Here is a 19,965-nt window from a genome sequence, read left to right on the forward strand (position 1 = left end):
CAAATCCTTCTTGTTGGAGTCAGGATTAATTACCTGTCCAAAGTTCAGAAGCTCTAGATTGTAGTATAGGCCGTTTGTATTTAACACCACTTTCCTTGAAGACAATCCTGTTGAATTCAAAGTACTGTATTACTTAGAATATCAAGGAAGTTTTTAAATATGTACTGATTATTTAATTAGCATTAAAACAATGCCAATAATTAAAAATTTGTTTACAAGTTTTCACTTCTGCATGGAGTTAACTCCTAAAAATCTAATCCCCCAGCAATAAACTCTAGACAAAACAACTTTTATGACTTCCAATCACATCTATCTGCTTTTAAATAGTCAGGTATATAATTCCAATTTCAGAAAGGTATATACTTTCTTGGTAGATCTTTTATTTTAGAAGCTTCTTATCTTCTAATGATAAGGGTGATTCAGAATTGTCATTTCTGTATTGTTCTGGGTATTTTTATACCAAAACAAAGGGTAAGGGGAGAAATAAAAATCTTCGAGTTTTCCCAAGTAACACAGATTCTTTTCATAAATGGGATGTAAAAAAATATTTACAGGATGGGCATACCAAAATGGCACAGGAGCTAACGTAAAAAAGTTCCCAATATTCAAAGCTAGAACAACTTAAGCAAAAATATATATAATGATAGAATTGTTTTATAGCCCAATGAATAAAATAGATATCCCTGAGTCCATAGTGACATAAATAAAAATTGAATAAATAAATAAATGGGGGAGAAGGGCCTACTTTATCTCAGGAAGAATTCCACTAAATGTAGAATACCAGAGTAATATTTGCTAAGTACTAGATGAACCAATGGATGCTAAAAATAGTGGGTTATTCTAAAGAAAAACAGGACATTCATATATTCTCAAAGTATGTCACCCCAGATATTTATTAATTACAAAAGGAAAAAGCAGTATCGTTATAATGGAGAAATCTAGCAGGCACCACCTTAACCAAGAAAGGAAAATTAACATAACTAGTAATTAGAGATATGAATATCATGTATACTCAATATGATATAGTAGGTAATCCTCATTGCTTCTGTGGTATTTTGGCAAAAATACATAACCTCAATATAATCATAAGAAAGTATTAGACTGGGCGCCTTGGCTCATTCCTGTAATCCCAGCATTTTGGGAGGCCAAGGCAGACAGATTTCTGGAGTCCAGGAGTCTGAGACCAGCCTGGGCAACATGGTGAATCTCTGTCTCTACAAAAAATACAAAAAAGTTAGCTGAACATGGTGTCACATGCCTGTAGTCCTAGCTACTCAGGAGGCTGAGGTGGAAGGATTGCTTGAGCCCAGAGGCAGAGGTTGCAGTGAGCTGAGATCACGCCATTGTACTCCAGCCTGGGTGACAGAGTGAGACCTTGTTCCCTACTCCCCCCACAAAAATGAAAGTATCAGACAACTCCAAATAAGGAACACTGTACAAAATAATTGAACAGTATTCTTCAAAGGTTTCAAAGTTGTGAAAGGCAAGGAAAGATTGAGGAACTGTCACAGATTACAGGAGACTTAGGAGTCATGACAACTAAACGCAATGTGGAAACCTGCAGAAGCAGGACATCTGTGGAAAAACTGGTGAAAAACAAATAAAGCCTGTAGTTTAATTAATAGTATTGCACTAATTTCTTGGTTTAAAAGGTTGTATTGTGTTTATGTAGAAGGTCAACCTTAGGGAAATGTGGGTGAAGGATATACAGAAACTCGTTTGTAACTTTTCTGTAAATCTAAAATTATTTCAAAATAAAGTTTAAAAGAATATTTAGAGAAATCTTGAAACCTTCTTATACAAATAGCAATTTATAATTCTATATTAAAATTGTATTAAAAGGGCCAATAGGATAAATTTCTTTTTTTTTTTTTTTTTTAATTTATTTATTATTATTATACTGTAAGTTGTAGGGTACATGTGCATAACGTGCAGGTTTGTTACATATGTATACTTGTGCCTTGTTGGTGTGCTGCACCCATCAACTCGTCATTTACATCAGGTATAACTCCCAATGCAATCCCTCCCCCCTCCCCCCTCCCCATGATAGGCCCCGGTGTGTGATGTTCCCCTTCCCGAGTCCAAGTGATCTCATTGTTCAGTTCCCACCTATGAGTGAGAACATGCGGTGTTTGGTTTTCTGTTCTTGTGATAGTTTGCTAAGAATGATGGATTCCAGCTGCATCCATGTCCCTACAAAGGACACAAACTCATCCTTTTTGATGGCTGCATAGTATTCCATGGTGTATATGTGCCACATTTTCTTAATCCAATCTGTCACTGATGGACATTTGGGTTGATTCCAAGTCTTTGCTATTGTGAATAGTGCTGCAATAAACATACGTGTGCATGTGTCTTTAGAGCAGCATAATTTATAATCCTTTGGGTATATACCCAGTAATGGGATGGCTGGGTCATATGGTACATCTAGTTCTAGATCCTTGAGGAATCGCCATACTGTTTTCCATAATGGTTGAACTAGTTTACAATCCCACCAACAGTGTAAAAGTGTTCCTATTTCTCCACATCCTCTCCAGCACCTGTTGTTTCCTGACTTTTTAATGATCGCCATAAATTTCACATAAGAACAGACACACAGACACATATATACACACACTCAATTACCTGCAAATGTATGTGATTATGGAAGTTCACTTCTCAGAATATGACTGCTAGCCCAATGAGAAGAAAATCACTGAACCACATTATACAGTTATTCTAAGAACTATACTTGAAATAGTCAACAACATTCGATATTACAAAGCTCTGCTTTACTGCAACTCTGTTAAAAATAAAAGCAATTCTTATGCTTTCCAAAAACAGTACTTACCAAAGGAAAAAAGATGAGTTACAGGAAGCTGTATGTATCTTGTCTCTTTTTTAAAGAATTCACAATCTACAACAAACTGAAATACAAAACACTGATTTATTTTTAAAAAGTAAAGTTAAATTTATAGTAAAATATCTTTACTTGATGTTTGAGTGGAAAATAAAAGTCTATAAATCTCAGCTTTGGAGAAAGTATCATCTATTACACTATAATTCTGCCTATACTTAGATGACAAGAATTTCTCAAGGAGAGATACTATGCTGAGAAAACTTGATACACAAGCTTAACTTAAAAGATTATTAGAGGACCATTTCTAGAACAACAGATCCATAGCAGTTTTTTTAAATAGTTAGCTTTAGGTGTTTGCAGAAGAAGGACAGTAAAGGATGGATCAAAGTATTAAGAGCCTAGGCTAATTCAAGATTAATTAAGGATTTAAATACTATGTCTCTTAATACTTTCATAGTCAACAGGAAAATGTGATTTTGTTATATATCTTTTGAAAAATCCTGTATTTATTAAAGATAGTCTAATTCGCCTATAAAAAGCTTTTGGAGAAATACTGCCATTGATTGACATATGGCTAATGTTATTTGTGGAACAATATTTCAGGTTAAACAGTTATTACAGTAAGTGTAAAAAAGGTTTGCTATGTATGAAGCCAGAAAAAGAAATGCTTTTCAAAAAAGTAGAACTAAAATGTGACACCCGCATCATTATAATTTTTTGTAGTGACATTTCTTTTTAAATAACATTTCTATTAGCGGCATGAGAAGCTCTGCTCTACTTATTTCTGGTAAAGGAAAAGTTTCATTAAAATAATCTCTACAATGCGATATTATTTTGATCTATAGAAGCTAAAGAAAAATTAATCTGATGCGTAACTGTAGCTGCCAAGTAGTTTGCTGTCTACAAAAGCAGAAAGCTAGTGGGGTCTATCCTAGGCTTTTCTAATAACTATACTTTGGATTTGTCTGAAGCAGTATTACTTTGTTTGCCTCTTGGGTAGATTTTTTATTGTTTTCAAAAGTGAAAAACAGACAGGGAAATTGCTACTAGATTATACCATACACTTGGGGGAATAAAAGAAAAAACTTTTAAGGGGTTTTGCTTTTATTTCTCCCTCCTTACTTATAAGGCAAAGAACACAGTCAGATATTTTCATTATAGAAAACAGCTGCTGAAAGATAATATAAATCATTTATTGAACAGGATTATTCATTATATTTTTTACAAAGTACTTTTGGATAAGTCTATATCAGACAGGGAAGCAGTTTTTAAAAGCAATTTAATCACTTTGAACAAGTTTAAAATAATAGAATTTTTATTATTGCTTTAAAAATTTGGCTGTGCCTTTAGTTTTACATAATGACAAAAACCCTACCCAAGAAAGAGAAAATTCAAAGGCCTGTCTCTCAAACACCCAAGGTAAGTAAATTTCTAACGGGTTTAATCATTTTGTTTTCTGTTACAAAAAAAAAAATGCAGATAATTTCATATTTGCATTTCTAAAAATATATTGATACAAGTTGACTAAAAAATGTTTTACACTATTTGAATATATGTCACGTTCTGATGATGAGCTATATACATAGACATGCAAAAACTATGAAAGACTTAAGTTATAATTCTAGTGAGACAGGGTTGTATAACAGTAGAGTCTGCAGTGTTACTTTCCAAAGAGCATTAAGATGCATTACATATTTATTAGGCTGCTAAGACTGTCTATTTGCAGAAAGGCTCATTAATTTCTTGGAATAACCAGAGAGGGCCTTTTCAAGTTTGAGAAAAATATTAGATTCATTCAAAACCATCTTACCTGACAGAAAAACCCTTAAAGAGAGCTTTTAGTATTGAAGATGCTGAATTACCTCTCACTTGAGCTAAGCAAAACAGAACAATGAATCCATTATAAGGGACTTGCGAGATTTAGTCATTGAGATGACTCCCAACTACATCCCCCTTTTCCTTTCTCTATTTCTCCTAAATTTTTCTGATTATTTTGGCTACAAATCTTACCAACCTTCTCATTCAATAAACATTTTATTGAGCATTTATGCAGTAGTCACTGAAGGTTGAGGATGCAAAGTGGAATAAAACCTATCTGTTCATTACTCTTAAAGAGTTCACAATGTGGTCATGGCAACTGAGACATAAATAAATTATAATTCAATATAATAAAATTTTCAAAGAAGTTATAAACAAAGTATCAGAATAAGTAAAAGATTACTGGGGGACTCTGGAAAAGGGAAAAAGGGACACAGGTTGGATCCTGAAGAGTAAGTTTGCTGGGTGAAATAGGAAAAGGGGAGTCCAAAGTACCCTCTACCTCCATTTTCTTTCTTACCCACTAATTCTATCAAAATCACCATTCTTTTCTTTCTATTCCCACTTCCCCAGTACAGGCCGTGGATCCCTTATCCAAAATGTGTGGAACTAGAAGTGTTTGATTTTTTCAGATTTTGGAATATTTGCCTATATATAATGAGATATCTTGGGAATGGAACCCAAGTCTAAACACGAAATTCATTTATGTTTCATATATATCTTATACACATAGTCTCAAGGTAATTTTTATATTTTTAATAACTTTGTGCATGAAACAAAATTTTGACTGTTTTGACTATATTTCACCACATGAGGTCAGGGGTAGAATTTTGCAATTTTGTTGTTAGGCTGGCACTCAAAATGCTTTAGATGGCGTGCCCTCGTTATTATAGCAGTGAGTATCCCCACTTGTCAAAAAGTTTTAGAGTTTGGATTTTTGGATTAAGGGTGCTCGGTCTGTACAAGCCCTTTAGGAGGTGTGTAGTCTGTTTCTGATCTATTCTACAGCATAAGGAGATTAATCTCCCCAAATAAATGATTTCTGATACCATTACTACTATAGTGAAAAATCTTATGGCTTCCTACTGACTTTTGAATTCTGTTAAGTCCTGAATCCTCCAATCAAGACTTTCACAATATGGCCATGAACTAATTTTCCAGACTTTTCCTCCACTACTATTCAAACCTATCGTGGCCATCCTTTCAAAATTATTATTTACTCATTCACTGGTTTTCAAATATACTTCATGCTTTGCTCTGTTGCTTTGTCTGAACAGTGCTGTTCCTTATAACTCCTGGCAATGATGTTACTATTGAGCATCTGGAATGTGACTAGGACAACTAGGGAACAGAATTTTTTATTTTATGTTAACTTAAATTGAAATAACCACATGTGCTAGTGATTCCTGCATTGACAGTATGGCTCTAGAATGTTCATTCTTCCTATAAAAATCCTAGCTATCCGTTAAGGCCATTTTGTTTTATTTCATTTCATTTAAAAGGTGGGGTCTCATTATGTTGACTAGGCTGCAGTACAGTGGCTTTTCATAGGCATAATCATAGCATACTACAGCCTCCACCTCCTGGGTTCAAACGATTCTCCTACTTCAACTTCCCAAGTAGCTAGGACTACAGGTACTTGCCACCATGTCCACTTGAAAGCCATTTTAAATATCATCTTATTATAATGCCATTCTTTTTATGTACTTGCTATATTCTGATTTGTGTTATGTGTATTTGGGTAGTTCTTTTTCCACTCTTCCCTCTGCTCCAGTTACATTTCTCTCCCCCTTCCCAATAGCATGTAGCTTTTTCACAGTGGCTCATACCTGAATTCCCAGAACTTTGGGAGGCCAAGGTGGGCAGATCACCTGAGGTCAAAAGTTCAAGACCATCCTGGCCAGCACAGCAAAACCCCATCTCTACTAAAAATACAAAAATTAGCTGGGCGTGGTAGCACGCACAGGTAGTCCCAGCTACTTGAGAGGCTGAGACAAGAGAGTCGCTTGAACCCAGGAGGTAAAGGTTGTAGTGAGCCAAGATTGAGCCACTGCACTCCAGCCTGGGTGACAGAGCAAGACTCTCAAAAAACAAAAAAAACCAGGGTCATGTCTTCATTTGTGTGCCTCCTATAATTCCTTGTACATAGCGTTGTACTTAAAGGGTACCTAATAATTCATAGGTTTTACACCTATGAATTATTATTATGTGTCTAATAATTCACAGGTTTTGAAAGACTGATTGATAAACTGGAACCATTTCTCACTTGGAACAAAGAAACTTGGGTTTATTCTGCTTAGTTCAAGTTAGAGTAGATGATCCTAATAATTTAACAGTCTTAGGTGGATCATGAAACTGGCTACGGTTTTAGATAAACTGTGTGCAGAAAAACTCATTGAAAAAGAACTGTAAAATTTAGCATGTATCCCCAAAACATTCTGATAACAATCTTAACCCACTTGTTACCTTACTTCCATGAACAGATGGTACATAAACAACAAGATGAGACAAAGATGGATAGTCTTGAAGTCTTAATGTCAGAAACTAAAATAAAAAAAAAAACAAACTACTTTTATTTCTTAGAGATTAACGCATGTTTAAAGAAAAATAAATTACACTTATTTCTTACTCAATTAGTTATCTTAAAAAGCAGGCTTCCAATTTATGTTCAGTACTTCACAAAATGCCCATGTTCACATTTCCAGGTCAATCATCCTGTTGAAAATCAAGTTCCTAATAATTATTATGTTAAATAAGGACTGCCAAAAATATTCCTTGGATCCCTTCACATAAAACAAATGACATTTAACATTAAATTTAATTATTTTCTATTATTATTTCCAAATTTGATGTCTTTCTTTTTATAATTTGGTTGTTACATATAGTATGACAGCATCTTTCTACATTTATTTTGGTAGTATATAACAAAAAACATTCAATAGCTAATGAATGAATAAATGCTAAATATAATGAAAGAGTTACAATTTAATCCCAAATGATTTTGATCTAGCCCAAGTAGTAAAGAGTTGCTGGCTAATGGCATATCTGCACATCATCCCCTGGAATTTATTTAGCAAATGACAAAGACAAGTATGTCTAAATAATGCACCTCACCGAATGAGTAACTGGTCTCAAAATTAAGACCAGTCCTATAGTCCATATTTTGAGGAATGGATTGGTAGAAGACTGCTCCATTTCATGAAAAGCCAAGGCACCAAATACAGGTTTTTTTGTTTTCTTTTTTGTTTTAATTTAACTTTTATTTTAAGTTCAGGGGTAGATGTGCAAGTTAGTTACATAGGTAAACTTGTGTCATGGGGGTTTGTTGTACAGATTATTTCATCACCCAGGTACTAAGACTAGTTACCCACTAGTTAGTTTTCCTGATCCTCTTCCTCCTACTACTCTCCACCTTCCAATAGGCCCCAGTGTGTGCTGTTGCCCCTACATGTCCATGTGTTCTAATCATTCAGCTCCCACTTATAAGTGAGAAGATGCAGTATTTGGTTTTCTGTTCCTGCATTCATTTGCTAAGGATAATGGCCTCCAGCTTCATCCATGTTCCTGCAAAGAACATGATCTTGTTCTTTTTTATGGCTGCATAGTATTCCATGGTGTATATGTAATACATTTTCTTTATCCAGTCTACTATTGATGGGAATTTAGGTTGATTCCATGTCTTTGCTATTGTGAATAGCGCTGCAATGAACACACACATACACGTGTCTTTATAATAGAATGCTTTATACTCCTTTGGGTATACACCCAGTAATGGGACTATTTCTATTTTTAGGTCTTCAAGGAATCTCCACACTGTCTTCCACAATGGTTGAACTAATTAACACTCCCACCAACAGCGTGTAAGTGTTCCTTTTTCTCTGCAACCTCGCCAGCATCAGTTATATTTTGACTTTTTAATAATAGCCATTCTGATTGGTGTGAGATGGTATCTCACTGTGGTTTTGATTTGCATTTCTCTAATAGTCAGGGATGTTGAGCTTTTTTTCCATATAATTGTTGGCTGCATGTATGTCTTCTTTTGAAAAGTGTTGGTTCATGTCCTTTGGCCACTTTTTAATGAATTGTTTTTATCTTGTAAATTTGTTTAAGTTCCTTATAGATGCTGGATATTAGATCTTTGTCGGATGCAGAGTTTGCAAAATTTTTCTCCCATTCTGTAGGTTGCCTGTTCACTCTGTTGATAGTTTCCTTTGCTGTGAAGTAACTTTTTAGTTTAATTAGATCCCATTTGTCAATTTTTGCTTTTGTTGCAATTGCTTTTGGTATCATCATCATGAAATCTTTGCCCATTCCTATGTCCAGAATGGTATTGCCTAGGTTGTCTTCCAGGTTTTTTATATGTTTGGGTTTTACATTTAAGTTTTAATCCATTCTGAGCTAATTTTTGTACGTGGTGTAAAGAAGAGGTCCAGTTTCAACCTTCTGCATAAGGCTAGGCAGTTATCCCAGCACCATTTATTGAATAGGGAAACCTTTCCCCATTGCTTGTTTTCGTCAGGTTTGTCAAAGGTCAGATAGTTGTAGGTGTGTGACCTTATTTCTAGGTTATCTATCCTGTTCCATTGGTCTATGTGTCTGTTTTTGTACCAGTACCATGCTGTTTTGGTTACTGTAGCCCTGTAGTATAATTTGAAGTCAAGTAGTGTGATGCCTCCAGCTTTGTTCTTTTTGCTTAGGATTGGCTTGGCTATACTGGGCTCTTTTTGGGTTCCATATGAATTTTAAAATGGTTTTTTCTAGTTCTGTGAAGAATGTCAATGGTAGTTTAATAGGAACAGCACTGAATCTATAAACTACTTTGGACAGTATGGCCATTTTAATGGTATTGATTCTTCCTATCCATGGGCATGGAATGTTTATCCATTTGTTGATGTCATCTCTGATTTATTTGAGCAGTGTTTTGTAATTCTCCTTGTAGAGATCTTTCATCTCTCTGATTAGTTGTATTCCTAGGTCTTTTATTCTTTTTTTTTTTTTTTGGCAATTGTGGATGGGACTGCATTCCTGATTTGGCTCTTGGCTTGACTGTTGCTGGTGTTAATTGGAATGTTAATGATTTTTGCACATTGATTTTGTATCCTGATACTTTGCTGAAGTTGCTTATCAGCTTAAGGAGCTTTTGGGCTGCGATGATGGAGTTTTCTAGATATAGGATCATGTCATTTGCAAACAAAGAAAATTTGACTTCCTCTCTTCCTATTTGGATGCCCTTTATTTCTTTCTCTTGCCTGATTGCCCTGGCCAGGTCTTCCAGTGCTATGCTGAATAGGAGTGCTGAGAGAGGGCATCCTTGTCTTGTGCTGGTTTTCAAGGGGAATGCTTCCAGCTTTTGCCCATTCAGTATGATGTTGGCTGTGGGTTTGTCATTAGATGGTTCTTAGTACTTTGAGGTATCTTCCTTCAATACCTAGTCTACTGGGAGTTTTTAACATGAATGGGTGTTGAATTTTATCAAAAGCCTTTTCTGCATCTATTGAGATAATTATGTGGCTTTTGTCTTTAGTTCTGTTTATGTGATGAATCACCCAAATACAGTTTTTAATCGAGTTTTGTTCTGGAAGTATATGTGGGGTGGGAGTAGTTATATGTTCTAACAATATGTTTGCATTAAAACATTTCTAAAGACACTTAGCTTTCCCCAATCTTCTTCAGAAGCACCAATGTGGGCAAGGAGGACAGAGATGCTCAAGCTAAAGAACCATTAATGAGTAGCTGACTAGATTCATGTGGGATGTTTATCAAACATAAACTCCTGGGCTTCACCCCAACTTAGCAAAGTCCCTGTGACAGGCTCATATGTTCTAATGTAAATTAAAGACCTTAAAAGGGCCACATAAGCCACAGCTACAGGCAGCTAAGACCCAGCAGACAAATGGTAGCTAATATGAAACATAAATTAATTACGAAGAACTTGGATAATCTGTGCAGCTATCCACTCTAATGGCTTTTAAGTATTTATTCTCAAGAATGGCCAAGTGTTGAATTTATACGTGCTTTGATGGAGGGCTCCATCTATTTCTTAAAAGTTCAGTACACGGAAATGCCTAACAGTGATATAATTCTCATCTGACATTACTTTTATTGAGATAGCAATATGAATAAAATTTACAAAATTTCTTTGCTTTAGTCATCCCTTCAATTTCAAAGCAAAATAATTTTGTGTGCTGTTTATAAATGGCTAATACATATTACATACAATTTTTATTTTCATTAAAATAAAAGATCTGTCCTCTTAAGCTGAGAACACATAAGACTGCAGAATGCTATAATACTTGTTTTCTAACTTCTCTCTTTCACCATTTGCCATGAAAAGTAGGCAGCTGAAATAGCTTGTTCTCCTGCTATTCAGCCAGCTGTTTCTTACATTCAGAACAAACAACATAGGGACCTAGTGTTTGATACAGAGACTGATTAATCTTTGGATATTTAAAATAATAATATAAAAATTTTATGATTTAAGAAATACTTCTTAAAACACAGGAGCAAAGTACATTTTATTGGGTTTTTAATAATTTATTTCTTCTTAATCTTTACATTATAGGCTGGATAGAACATCCAAATTAATCTATACAATTCATCCATGTAATAAAAAATCACCTATACCCCTCAAGCTATTGAATAAAAAAATAAGTTGAGGAAATATTTAATAACACCTTATAAATGATTGTTCAGTAAGTATATCCTAACACTTTTGTTTGTTTTAATCCTGGTTAGGACAGTATCAGTGGGAGACCTTAAAAATGTTTGAGTCAATTTACTCTCCTACCATATTTGTTTGATAAACACAAGGTCACATGAATGAATATGTACAAATAAGACTGACCAAGGTGACAAAAAAATTTGCAACCATTCCAAAGTGAAGTGTGACTTGCAATTATTTCTTCTGTCACCATTCCTCTCTGTTAGCATAAGTTTCTCATTCTCTGTATAGTATAGAGTTGACTATACATACAAATAATTATAAACATTCAGGAGCAAAAATAACTAACTTAATTGGAGCTAATTGTGAAATAACTGGAAACCACCAGATGATTTCACTTACAAGTCAATGAATGAGTCTAGGATTCATTATGAAACTATATTTTTAAAGCACAGATTTACTTGAAGACTGAAAACTATCAATCCTGATAAAACATTATCAGTTACAATAAACACAATTTGGAAATCAGAACAGACATTTTCATCACATTTTAGAATTATTTTGCTTTTCAACAACAGATTTTGAGACGATGCAAATAAGCCCTTTATAAAAGTACTTGCTGACCTACCAAAGTTGCTTAATCAAATCACAAACAACTATGAAATAAATCCCTGCTGTGACTTATCACCCTGGAGAGCACTAGATAAACTAGTTATTTGAGTGCTTGACCATGTATCGTATCTCTTTGAGATGTCCATTTCCCAACTGCAGGCCCTTCCTCCCAAAATGAATTCTAAGTATACTAACTCAGTTCATATTTTAAGGCAGGCCATTAAACATATCCTCAAATTGAATATTAGAAATCCCTCCAGTTCTTTTGGTCTGAATCTATAACATATAGAGATTCAGAGGACTGTTAACTTATAGTTTTTATCTCTGAAATTAAAAAAATATATAAATGACACTAATGGTATGTTATTTCCTATCAAATGTATTTCTAGAGAAAATATTTTTTAAATGTAGGTTAGCAAATCTCAAGTTTATTTAACACCATGATAAGCTAATGAAAGAGAATATTCTAAAATGTATATAGACTCAAGTATTTTTTTCAACTGAATATTAAAATTCGGAAGCCATAATTTACCTTAATTGTTGGCAGCAGTTCAGCTTTCCATGATAAATCAACCCCTTGCTGGCTTTGAAATAAATATGAAAATATAATTAAAGGACAAATATATGGAAATATTATAAATTATAAATAAGATTCAGAGGAAAAAGAAACCATCTCTACACCTAGTAGAGATGTCTAGTGAGTCTAATCCAATATACTCTGTCCGCATAGTTCCCTTAGCAACAAAAATGTTTTTCCCAGCTAATTTCAATGTTTGCAAAAATTACTAGTATATTCATTTCCTTTACTTTTCATTTTAAAAACAATACCATAATTTCATATAGCATCAAAATTAAAATAACAATGTATGAAACTATTCTAAAAGTGTGATTTACAAGTATTGTTTACGTTGAGATAAATGAACAGTGGAGGGCCATGCATTCAAAAGACTTACCACATAGAAGTGCTGTTTATGCAAGCAAAAATCCAACTATTCGTATCCTGTTGGTTAACAGCACAAAACAAAACACACTAAGTATTGTAGAAAATAATTGTACAAAACAAGCATTCATTTTCAACACTTTATTGTTATATGATAGGGTGACTAGGAGCAAATGAAATATAAATAACAGTTTATTGTTCAGAAACATATCCAACATGTTCTCAAAGTCAAATAAATCAAGGATAGGTAAAGAAAAAAAGTCTAATGTCAACATTGATAGGTAAGCAGTTATCCTGGAGCCAAGAGTATGAGAAAGACTGCACTGACAGGTGTCTCTCTCTCTCTCTCTCTTTTTTTTTTTTTTTTTTTTTTTGAGATGGAGTCTTGCCCTGTCGCCCAGGCTGGAGTACAGTGGCGCGACCTTGGCTCACTGCAACCTCCTCCTCCTGGGTTCAAGCAATCTTCCTTCCTCAGCCCCTCAAGTAGCAGAAACTACAGGTGTGTGCCACCACGCCCAGCTAAGTTTTTTGTATTTTTTGCAGAGATGGGGTCTGACCATGTTGCCCAGGCTGGTCTCAAACTCCTAAGCTCAAATGATTCACCCACCTCAGCCTCCCAAAGTGCTAGGATTGCAGGCGTGAGCCACCACACCTGGCTTCCATTCATAATAAATGCACACTACAGCATTTTTAAACAAAACCACATTTTTTAATAGTGCCTAACATAGGAGGTACTCATTAAAAAGAAACAAAAAAATCAAAATCATTATTCTGATACAGTAAATCTAGATAACATTGTAAGTTACTCTATTATCTTAGAGAATATTTGCTATAAAAAGTACCTCAAATTTTAGTATGGAAGCCAATGGAAAACAGAATTCACTTTGTAAAGTTTCTATAGAATAGCTTTGCTTAATTATATCTATTCTTTAAAGTTCTAATAGAAACTTATAATTAAAGGGGTTTTGAATTCCATTCCTTCATCATGAACAGAGTAAAATGAAGGCAGAAAGACAGGGTGGGAGACCTAAACTAGAACCAAAATCACAATTTAATAGCATAGTATCTGTGATAAAAAAAAAATTTGATTAATACTTTTCAATCAAAACACTGTTCCAGAGAAATTATTTTTCAACTACTTAGATTTAATAATATTTCATAGCTAGGTCTACCAGTAGAATTTGAAAAATGAACAACAGTTAGCCTCTTAAATTTACATAAAATGTCCCAATTATCTTACCAGCATAGTGCTCTGACAATAGACGTGACTGTAGATTTTTCTATGATTTTCAAGAGGAAATGTAAAATATATCTTCTCAGATTCCTACAAAAAAAGGAAAACAATATAGCTATAATGAGCAGATTAATTTCATCATTCAAAAATCCAGATATAGCAAATGAGTTAATTATTCTAATTTTATCATTCTTGGTGTTGAGAACCAATTCTCTAGGAGTAGGAGGAGGAAGATATGGAAGGGCAAGAGAAAGATTAGATATAAACTCTGTAGTCCTCAGTTTGTCCTGGAAGTATCAGTGTGAATGTAATTTTTTTGGTTGTTTTATTGGGTTTTTCTTTTGGTCTTTTAGTTAAGATTTTATGCAGTTCTTAGCTCTGGCCACTGAAAAGGCATAGAAATGCCAACCCAATAGCCACAAGCATTTCTAGTACCAGATTATGGTTTTGAGATACCACTTCCCAAAGAAAAGGAATAATTCCTTAAAGAAATAGCTGATTCAAGGTTTGGAGCAGGAAATGTACAAAATAAGCTAAAATATCTTGTCATACTCAACAGTGAGGAAACTATTAAAGACAACTAAAGAGTATATCAAAAAGACTCAGAAACTAAACTTGAAATCGTTTCCACTGGTCAAATACAGAATGATTTTCATATCAACAGATTGAAAGACAAATATATTTAAATGCATGAGTACATAATAATACTGGAGAAAAAAACCCTCTAATGGTCACTAATAAAAGGAAGCTTGTGAGCCAACTCACCATTCTGATAATGAGTAAATATAAAGTAAGATCCAAAGATCCACACAATTATCACTCTTTTCCCATATGATTTATTCTACTTTTGATAAATTTAGTAGATGAGCAGAAGTTTTTCTCTAAGTATACAGAATTAACTAGAATACTGTTCTAGTTAAAAAATAATAAAATTAAACTTATTACAATTTTTGCATCCTCCTAAATCAATTAATAACTCCAGGCATTCCTCATCAACAGTGGCTAACATCACAAAGAGAGAGAGAGTCTAGCAAAAACAGAAACAAAACAAAAATCTGAATATGAACAAGCAGCTAGATCCAACTACTAAATCACAGGACTACAACAGGCAAAGGAACATGCTGAATGACTACAGGAATGCAATCAGTAAAATCAAGACTGTGAAACTCCAGAGGACAAATGACTTGGTGTTTTTTTCAACAAATAAGTTTCAAGAAAAAAAAAGAGAGGGTGGTGGTAAGAGAAAGTCTTCCAGATTAAAGAGGAATAAGACATTAATCAATAACAATGTATAGGCCTTGTTTGGATCCTGATGTAAACAAACTGAACATCAAAGAAAACAGCAAAAAAGATAAATTTATACAACTGATTACTGACTAGATAATCATTTAGGAATTATTATTAAATTGTGGGAAAATGGCATGCAGTTATCTTTTTTAAAGAGTTTTTAACTTTTAAAGATAAATACTAAATTATTTCTGGAAAAACATGAAAAAAATTAATTGGTGGAATACTTACATTGTAAGCTACATAGGTCCATTTAGACACTTTTACTGGAACCCACATAGATGTCCCTTAAGGTAAAGGAAATTAATTTATTTGCCTTGTTTTGTTTTTATACTACATAGTTTCTTTCTTCTTTGAATCCTGGTGAAATACTTCTCAATCACAATAAAGAAGTGGTTTTCTGAACACTGGCTATATTAAAACAGAAAATCTAGTAATATACTTTCTATATGCTCATCACCAACTAGCATTCACATCAAGTAAAGTAAAAATCTGCTTGGTGTCCTTTAACTCTAAGGCATCATCAACATAAGGAAATAAATATTTCATTTCCCAAACAAGACATATAATTAAACCGGTATAATTTGCTTTATATTTAAATAGACAAAGCAAGTTATTTTGCTTTATATTTAAAAGCAAAATTTATCTGCAAAAGATATGTTGGTAATCCAAAAGAAGAACGAAGAATAACTGATAATTGAGGAACTGATAGGAGTCAAGAATAATATGGCACTTAGTTTATGTAACTGTTAGGAGAAGAGTCATTTAACTGAAATTTTTCTATTTGTCATGTTATTTTCAAGACAAAATTTTTATCAGCAACCTCTTACACATTGCTTCTTTTTCCCTTCCTAACCAAGAACTGCACCAGCATCATTATAGGGAAATTAATAATATATGTGTATATATATAATAGGATCCTAAAACTTGAAGTATCACAGTTTCAAAGATTTTGTCAGCTATAAACAAATTTACCTAAAATTAATAATGAAATACTTTATTTAAAATTAAAATATGTTATTGTCACCAACCTGTTAAGTCAGAAATTATAGCTGGATTTTCCTCAAAATGTTTTGATGGGTGTCTTATAAAGTGGTGACTCAAAACTGACAGTTTCTTCTTGGAATTTTGAGTTATCTAGAAAGAACATTGATACATTCTGTATTACTTTGTATCTATCGTAATAGCTCAATGACACATTGCTTCAGTAATAATGACAACAGCCAACACTTATTACTCTGAGGCACTGTTCTGAGCACGGTACATGAACTCACTCAATTATCACAAAAACTCTAAGAGATAATGATTTTATCTGCATTTTAAATGTGAAGAAACTAAAGCACAGAGAAATTAAGAAACTTGCCCAAGTTCACACAGCTATTAAGTCTGGGCTGGGATTCACACCCAGGCATTCTGGCTCTAGAGTCCATGCTTTCATTATTATGCAATAGTGCCTCTCAAGTAACATTTAAGAATAGAACATTATAAAAATGTATAGAACCAGAAGAGAATTTTAGAGATTCTCTGGTTTGTGATTCCAACATACCAGTTTCCAAATTCAGACTACTGCCAATACCATAACAAAGAATCCACTGGTCGCTAGAGGAAATAAATATTGTCAACTTTCCTACCATAGAAATTACTCTTTTATTCTATCCTTCTACTTGTTTTTTAAATATCCTGGCACAATAAAAAGTTGGCAACATTAAAAAAGTTGTCATCCCTTTAAAAAAAGTATACTGGGGTATAAAATCCATTTGATATTGACCATTATTCAACTCTCTAGTTTAATAATTGAGGCCCTGACAGGTAAGTGACTTTCTCAACAACAGAGTGAGAATGGCAAAAAAGTAACAGTGAGGATCCAGGTCTACTAAACCTTTCCAGTCCCTTTGGAAGTCACCCAGGATTTGCTTGAACATTTTAATTTGCTACTTTGTAAGACCGTGCATTCCAATTTTAACAACTCTTACCAGGAGAATGCTTTATTTACAGCAAATATCTGATTCCTTATTACACTGCTATCTTAGATTGGGAGACAGTCCTTCAAAACTTAAAAGCTTGCTATGTTCTCCATTCAAATAAAACATTTCTTCTGCAGATAAAACAACTTCAAACATATCAACCGTTTTTCACAGAACTCTTTTAGTCCCTTCACCATCCTGATTGCCTCCCCTGGATGAACTCAAGTTTGTTGATGTCCCCCTCAAAATATGATGCATGAAATAGAATACAGTTCTCTAGATATGGTATAAGTAGAGTGGAGGACAGTGGAGAACTTTTATATTAATTGATGCAAACTCTCTACCTCAAATAACTCAGTCTTACACTAAACTTGTTTGATGTTCTTAAGTGGCCACATCTGTTTGTAATCAATTAAACGTTACAGCCTGTCTATCAAAACTTCAGGCTGGGCGCAATGGCTCAGGTCTGTAATTCCAGCACTTTGGGAGGCCAAGGCAGGTGGATCACAAGGTCAGGAGATCGTGACCATCCTGGCTAACATGTAGAAACCTCATCTCTACTAAAAGTACAAAAAATTAGCCGGGCGTGGTGGTAGGTACCTGTAGTCTCAGCTATCAGGAGGCTGAGGCAGGAGAATGGCATGAACCCAGGAGGCGGAGCTTGCAGTGAGCCAAGATTGCGCCACTGCACTCCAGCCTGGGCGACATAGCAAGACTCCGTCTCAAAAAACAAAAACAAAAACAAAAAAACTTTAATTAAGACTGGATTCCACCATCCTTACTCTCAAGGCATCTACTCACAAGTTTTTACTCATCTACTCACAAGTTTTTAGCTATGACTTTTATGCTAATAACCACTAGAAATTACTCTGATTCTTGCCTTATCACCATGCTTAGGACTAATTATTCTTTGCATTTTAATTTCCCTGAATATATATGTTCTGCTTTTCTCCTGGACTATATGCTTCCTGAGGGTTAGATATCATACTGTAAGTTTTTATTTTCTACTATTTAGTCCAATTACACATAGTGAGTTTTTAAAACAAAACTGTTTCATAAACAGTATTTTTGATTCTTAGCAATATGGTTATCAAAAATTTCTCATTTTCCCCTTAAAATGCATAACACATTTATACATTCAGAATTATAATTTATTACATACTAGTACTATAGTTCTTTTCTCATCTTATGAGTTAATGGCAAAACATGATTTTATTTATAGAAATTAGTTTTATGTCCAGTTTTTTTAGGAATATACCTGTCTGAGGTATCCTGTTCTTCACTAGACGGAACAAGGTTTTTCCTAAGTTTACCAAATGTCAGTTCAAGTACAAACTGGTCTAGCAACTTTAATTGATTCTATTATTTTATCTAGTTGCACTCCCTCAGGTAGGCTTAGAACTTTTACCACAGTTATGTCTTACAGCTAAAACAATGTCAACAAACCAAAAAATGTTTGTGTTCCATGACAAATGTTTGTGTTCCATGACCAAGTCACAGTGTCAACAAGTCATAGGTGAAGCTTGTTTAAATCAATAAATATACTAACTTAATACCGAATCTTGTCACTTAAAATGTGGTAAAACACAAAATGATCTGGACCTTCAGGAGACAGCTAAGTATCTATGATTCTCTCTATGAGTGGTTATACAGCTTTCTGAAGAGTTAAGGAAAAAAATCCCTATCCTTCTAAGAGAGTACACTACAGGGTATAGGAGCTTTCCTCATTGTTAAGAATTAAGTACTGCCTGGAGACGTATTGAGAAAGAGGTCACCCATACTAGTCTTCCAAAGAATTGGAGCCTTCAGGTGAAACACTCCAAAAATATCTGGGCTGCAACGCTTTGCCATGAAAAAGACTACATAAAAACTAAGGAATTTTTTTCTCCAAAAGAAGAAGCCAGAGCCATAGTTCTCAAAATATTTCCATGGAACAAGATGACCTGAGTTAAAAGGCTGTTTAAGATGAATAATGGCAATCTGTTCCCAACTTACAAAAAAAAAAAAAAAAAAATTAAGTTAATGGAAAGAATTCTCTGAATTTTGCTGAAATCCTGCTACCATTTATCTGCTAGCAGACAAGAAAGACATAAAAGAGTAACATGATAACCTGTAAAGGATACTATGATTTCCATATGTTCTGCTAATTAAACAATTTGGAGAATTACTAGTTTGAAGAGTTTACACTGTGAAATTACACTTCATTGCAAAGGTAAAACTTATAGAAGTACATAATTTAAGTTCTGGTAAGCTTAGGTTATTCAATAAATTACACATTTCGATCTTATCAGAAAGCTAAAGTGGTATTTTTAAAAAGCATGGTTCAAAACTGTTTAACAAACTCAGGAGGCTGAGGTGGGAGAATCACTTGAGCCCAGGAATTTGAGTCCAGCCTGGGCAACATAGTAAGAACTTGTCTCTCAAAAAGAAAAAAAGTCTAATAAGATAGATCATGATGTTTATAACATATTACAAAAAAATTTATAAAATAGTTTGTAAGAACTATTTCCCCTACATTTAAAAAATGAAAGAAGGGGCCGGGCGCGGTGGCTCAAGCCTGTAATCCCAGCACTTTGGGAGGCCGAGACGGGCAGATCACGAGGTCAGGAG

At 34.1% G+C, this 19,965-nt stretch overlaps 1 protein-coding gene across 1 annotated transcript in view; it reads right to left on the reverse strand.

Moving 5' to 3' along the window:
• Nucleotides 1-19,965, reverse strand: part of PGAP1 (post-GPI attachment to proteins inositol deacylase 1) — an 84,362-nt gene that overhangs the window by 39,579 nt on the left and 24,818 nt on the right. Inside the window, exons 8-15 of the mRNA XM_031651432.1 lie at nucleotides 16,423-16,528; nucleotides 15,623-15,678; nucleotides 14,111-14,194; nucleotides 12,884-12,930; nucleotides 12,463-12,514; nucleotides 7,124-7,201; nucleotides 2,831-2,906; nucleotides 34-107 (exon numbers count right to left, since the gene is read on the reverse strand). Of these exons, the coding sequence (XP_031507292.1) occupies nucleotides 34-107; nucleotides 2,831-2,906; nucleotides 7,124-7,201; nucleotides 12,463-12,514; nucleotides 12,884-12,930; nucleotides 14,111-14,194; nucleotides 15,623-15,678; nucleotides 16,423-16,528 (573 nt within the window). The remainder of the gene's footprint in view (nucleotides 1-33; nucleotides 108-2,830; nucleotides 2,907-7,123; nucleotides 7,202-12,462; nucleotides 12,515-12,883; nucleotides 12,931-14,110; nucleotides 14,195-15,622; nucleotides 15,679-16,422; nucleotides 16,529-19,965) is intronic.

The sequence above is a fragment of the Papio anubis genome, chromosome 10 (assembly GCF_008728515.1).
Source record: "Papio anubis isolate 15944 chromosome 10, Panubis1.0, whole genome shotgun sequence".
NCBI classification, from domain to species: Eukaryota; Metazoa; Chordata; class Mammalia; order Primates; family Cercopithecidae; genus Papio; species Papio anubis.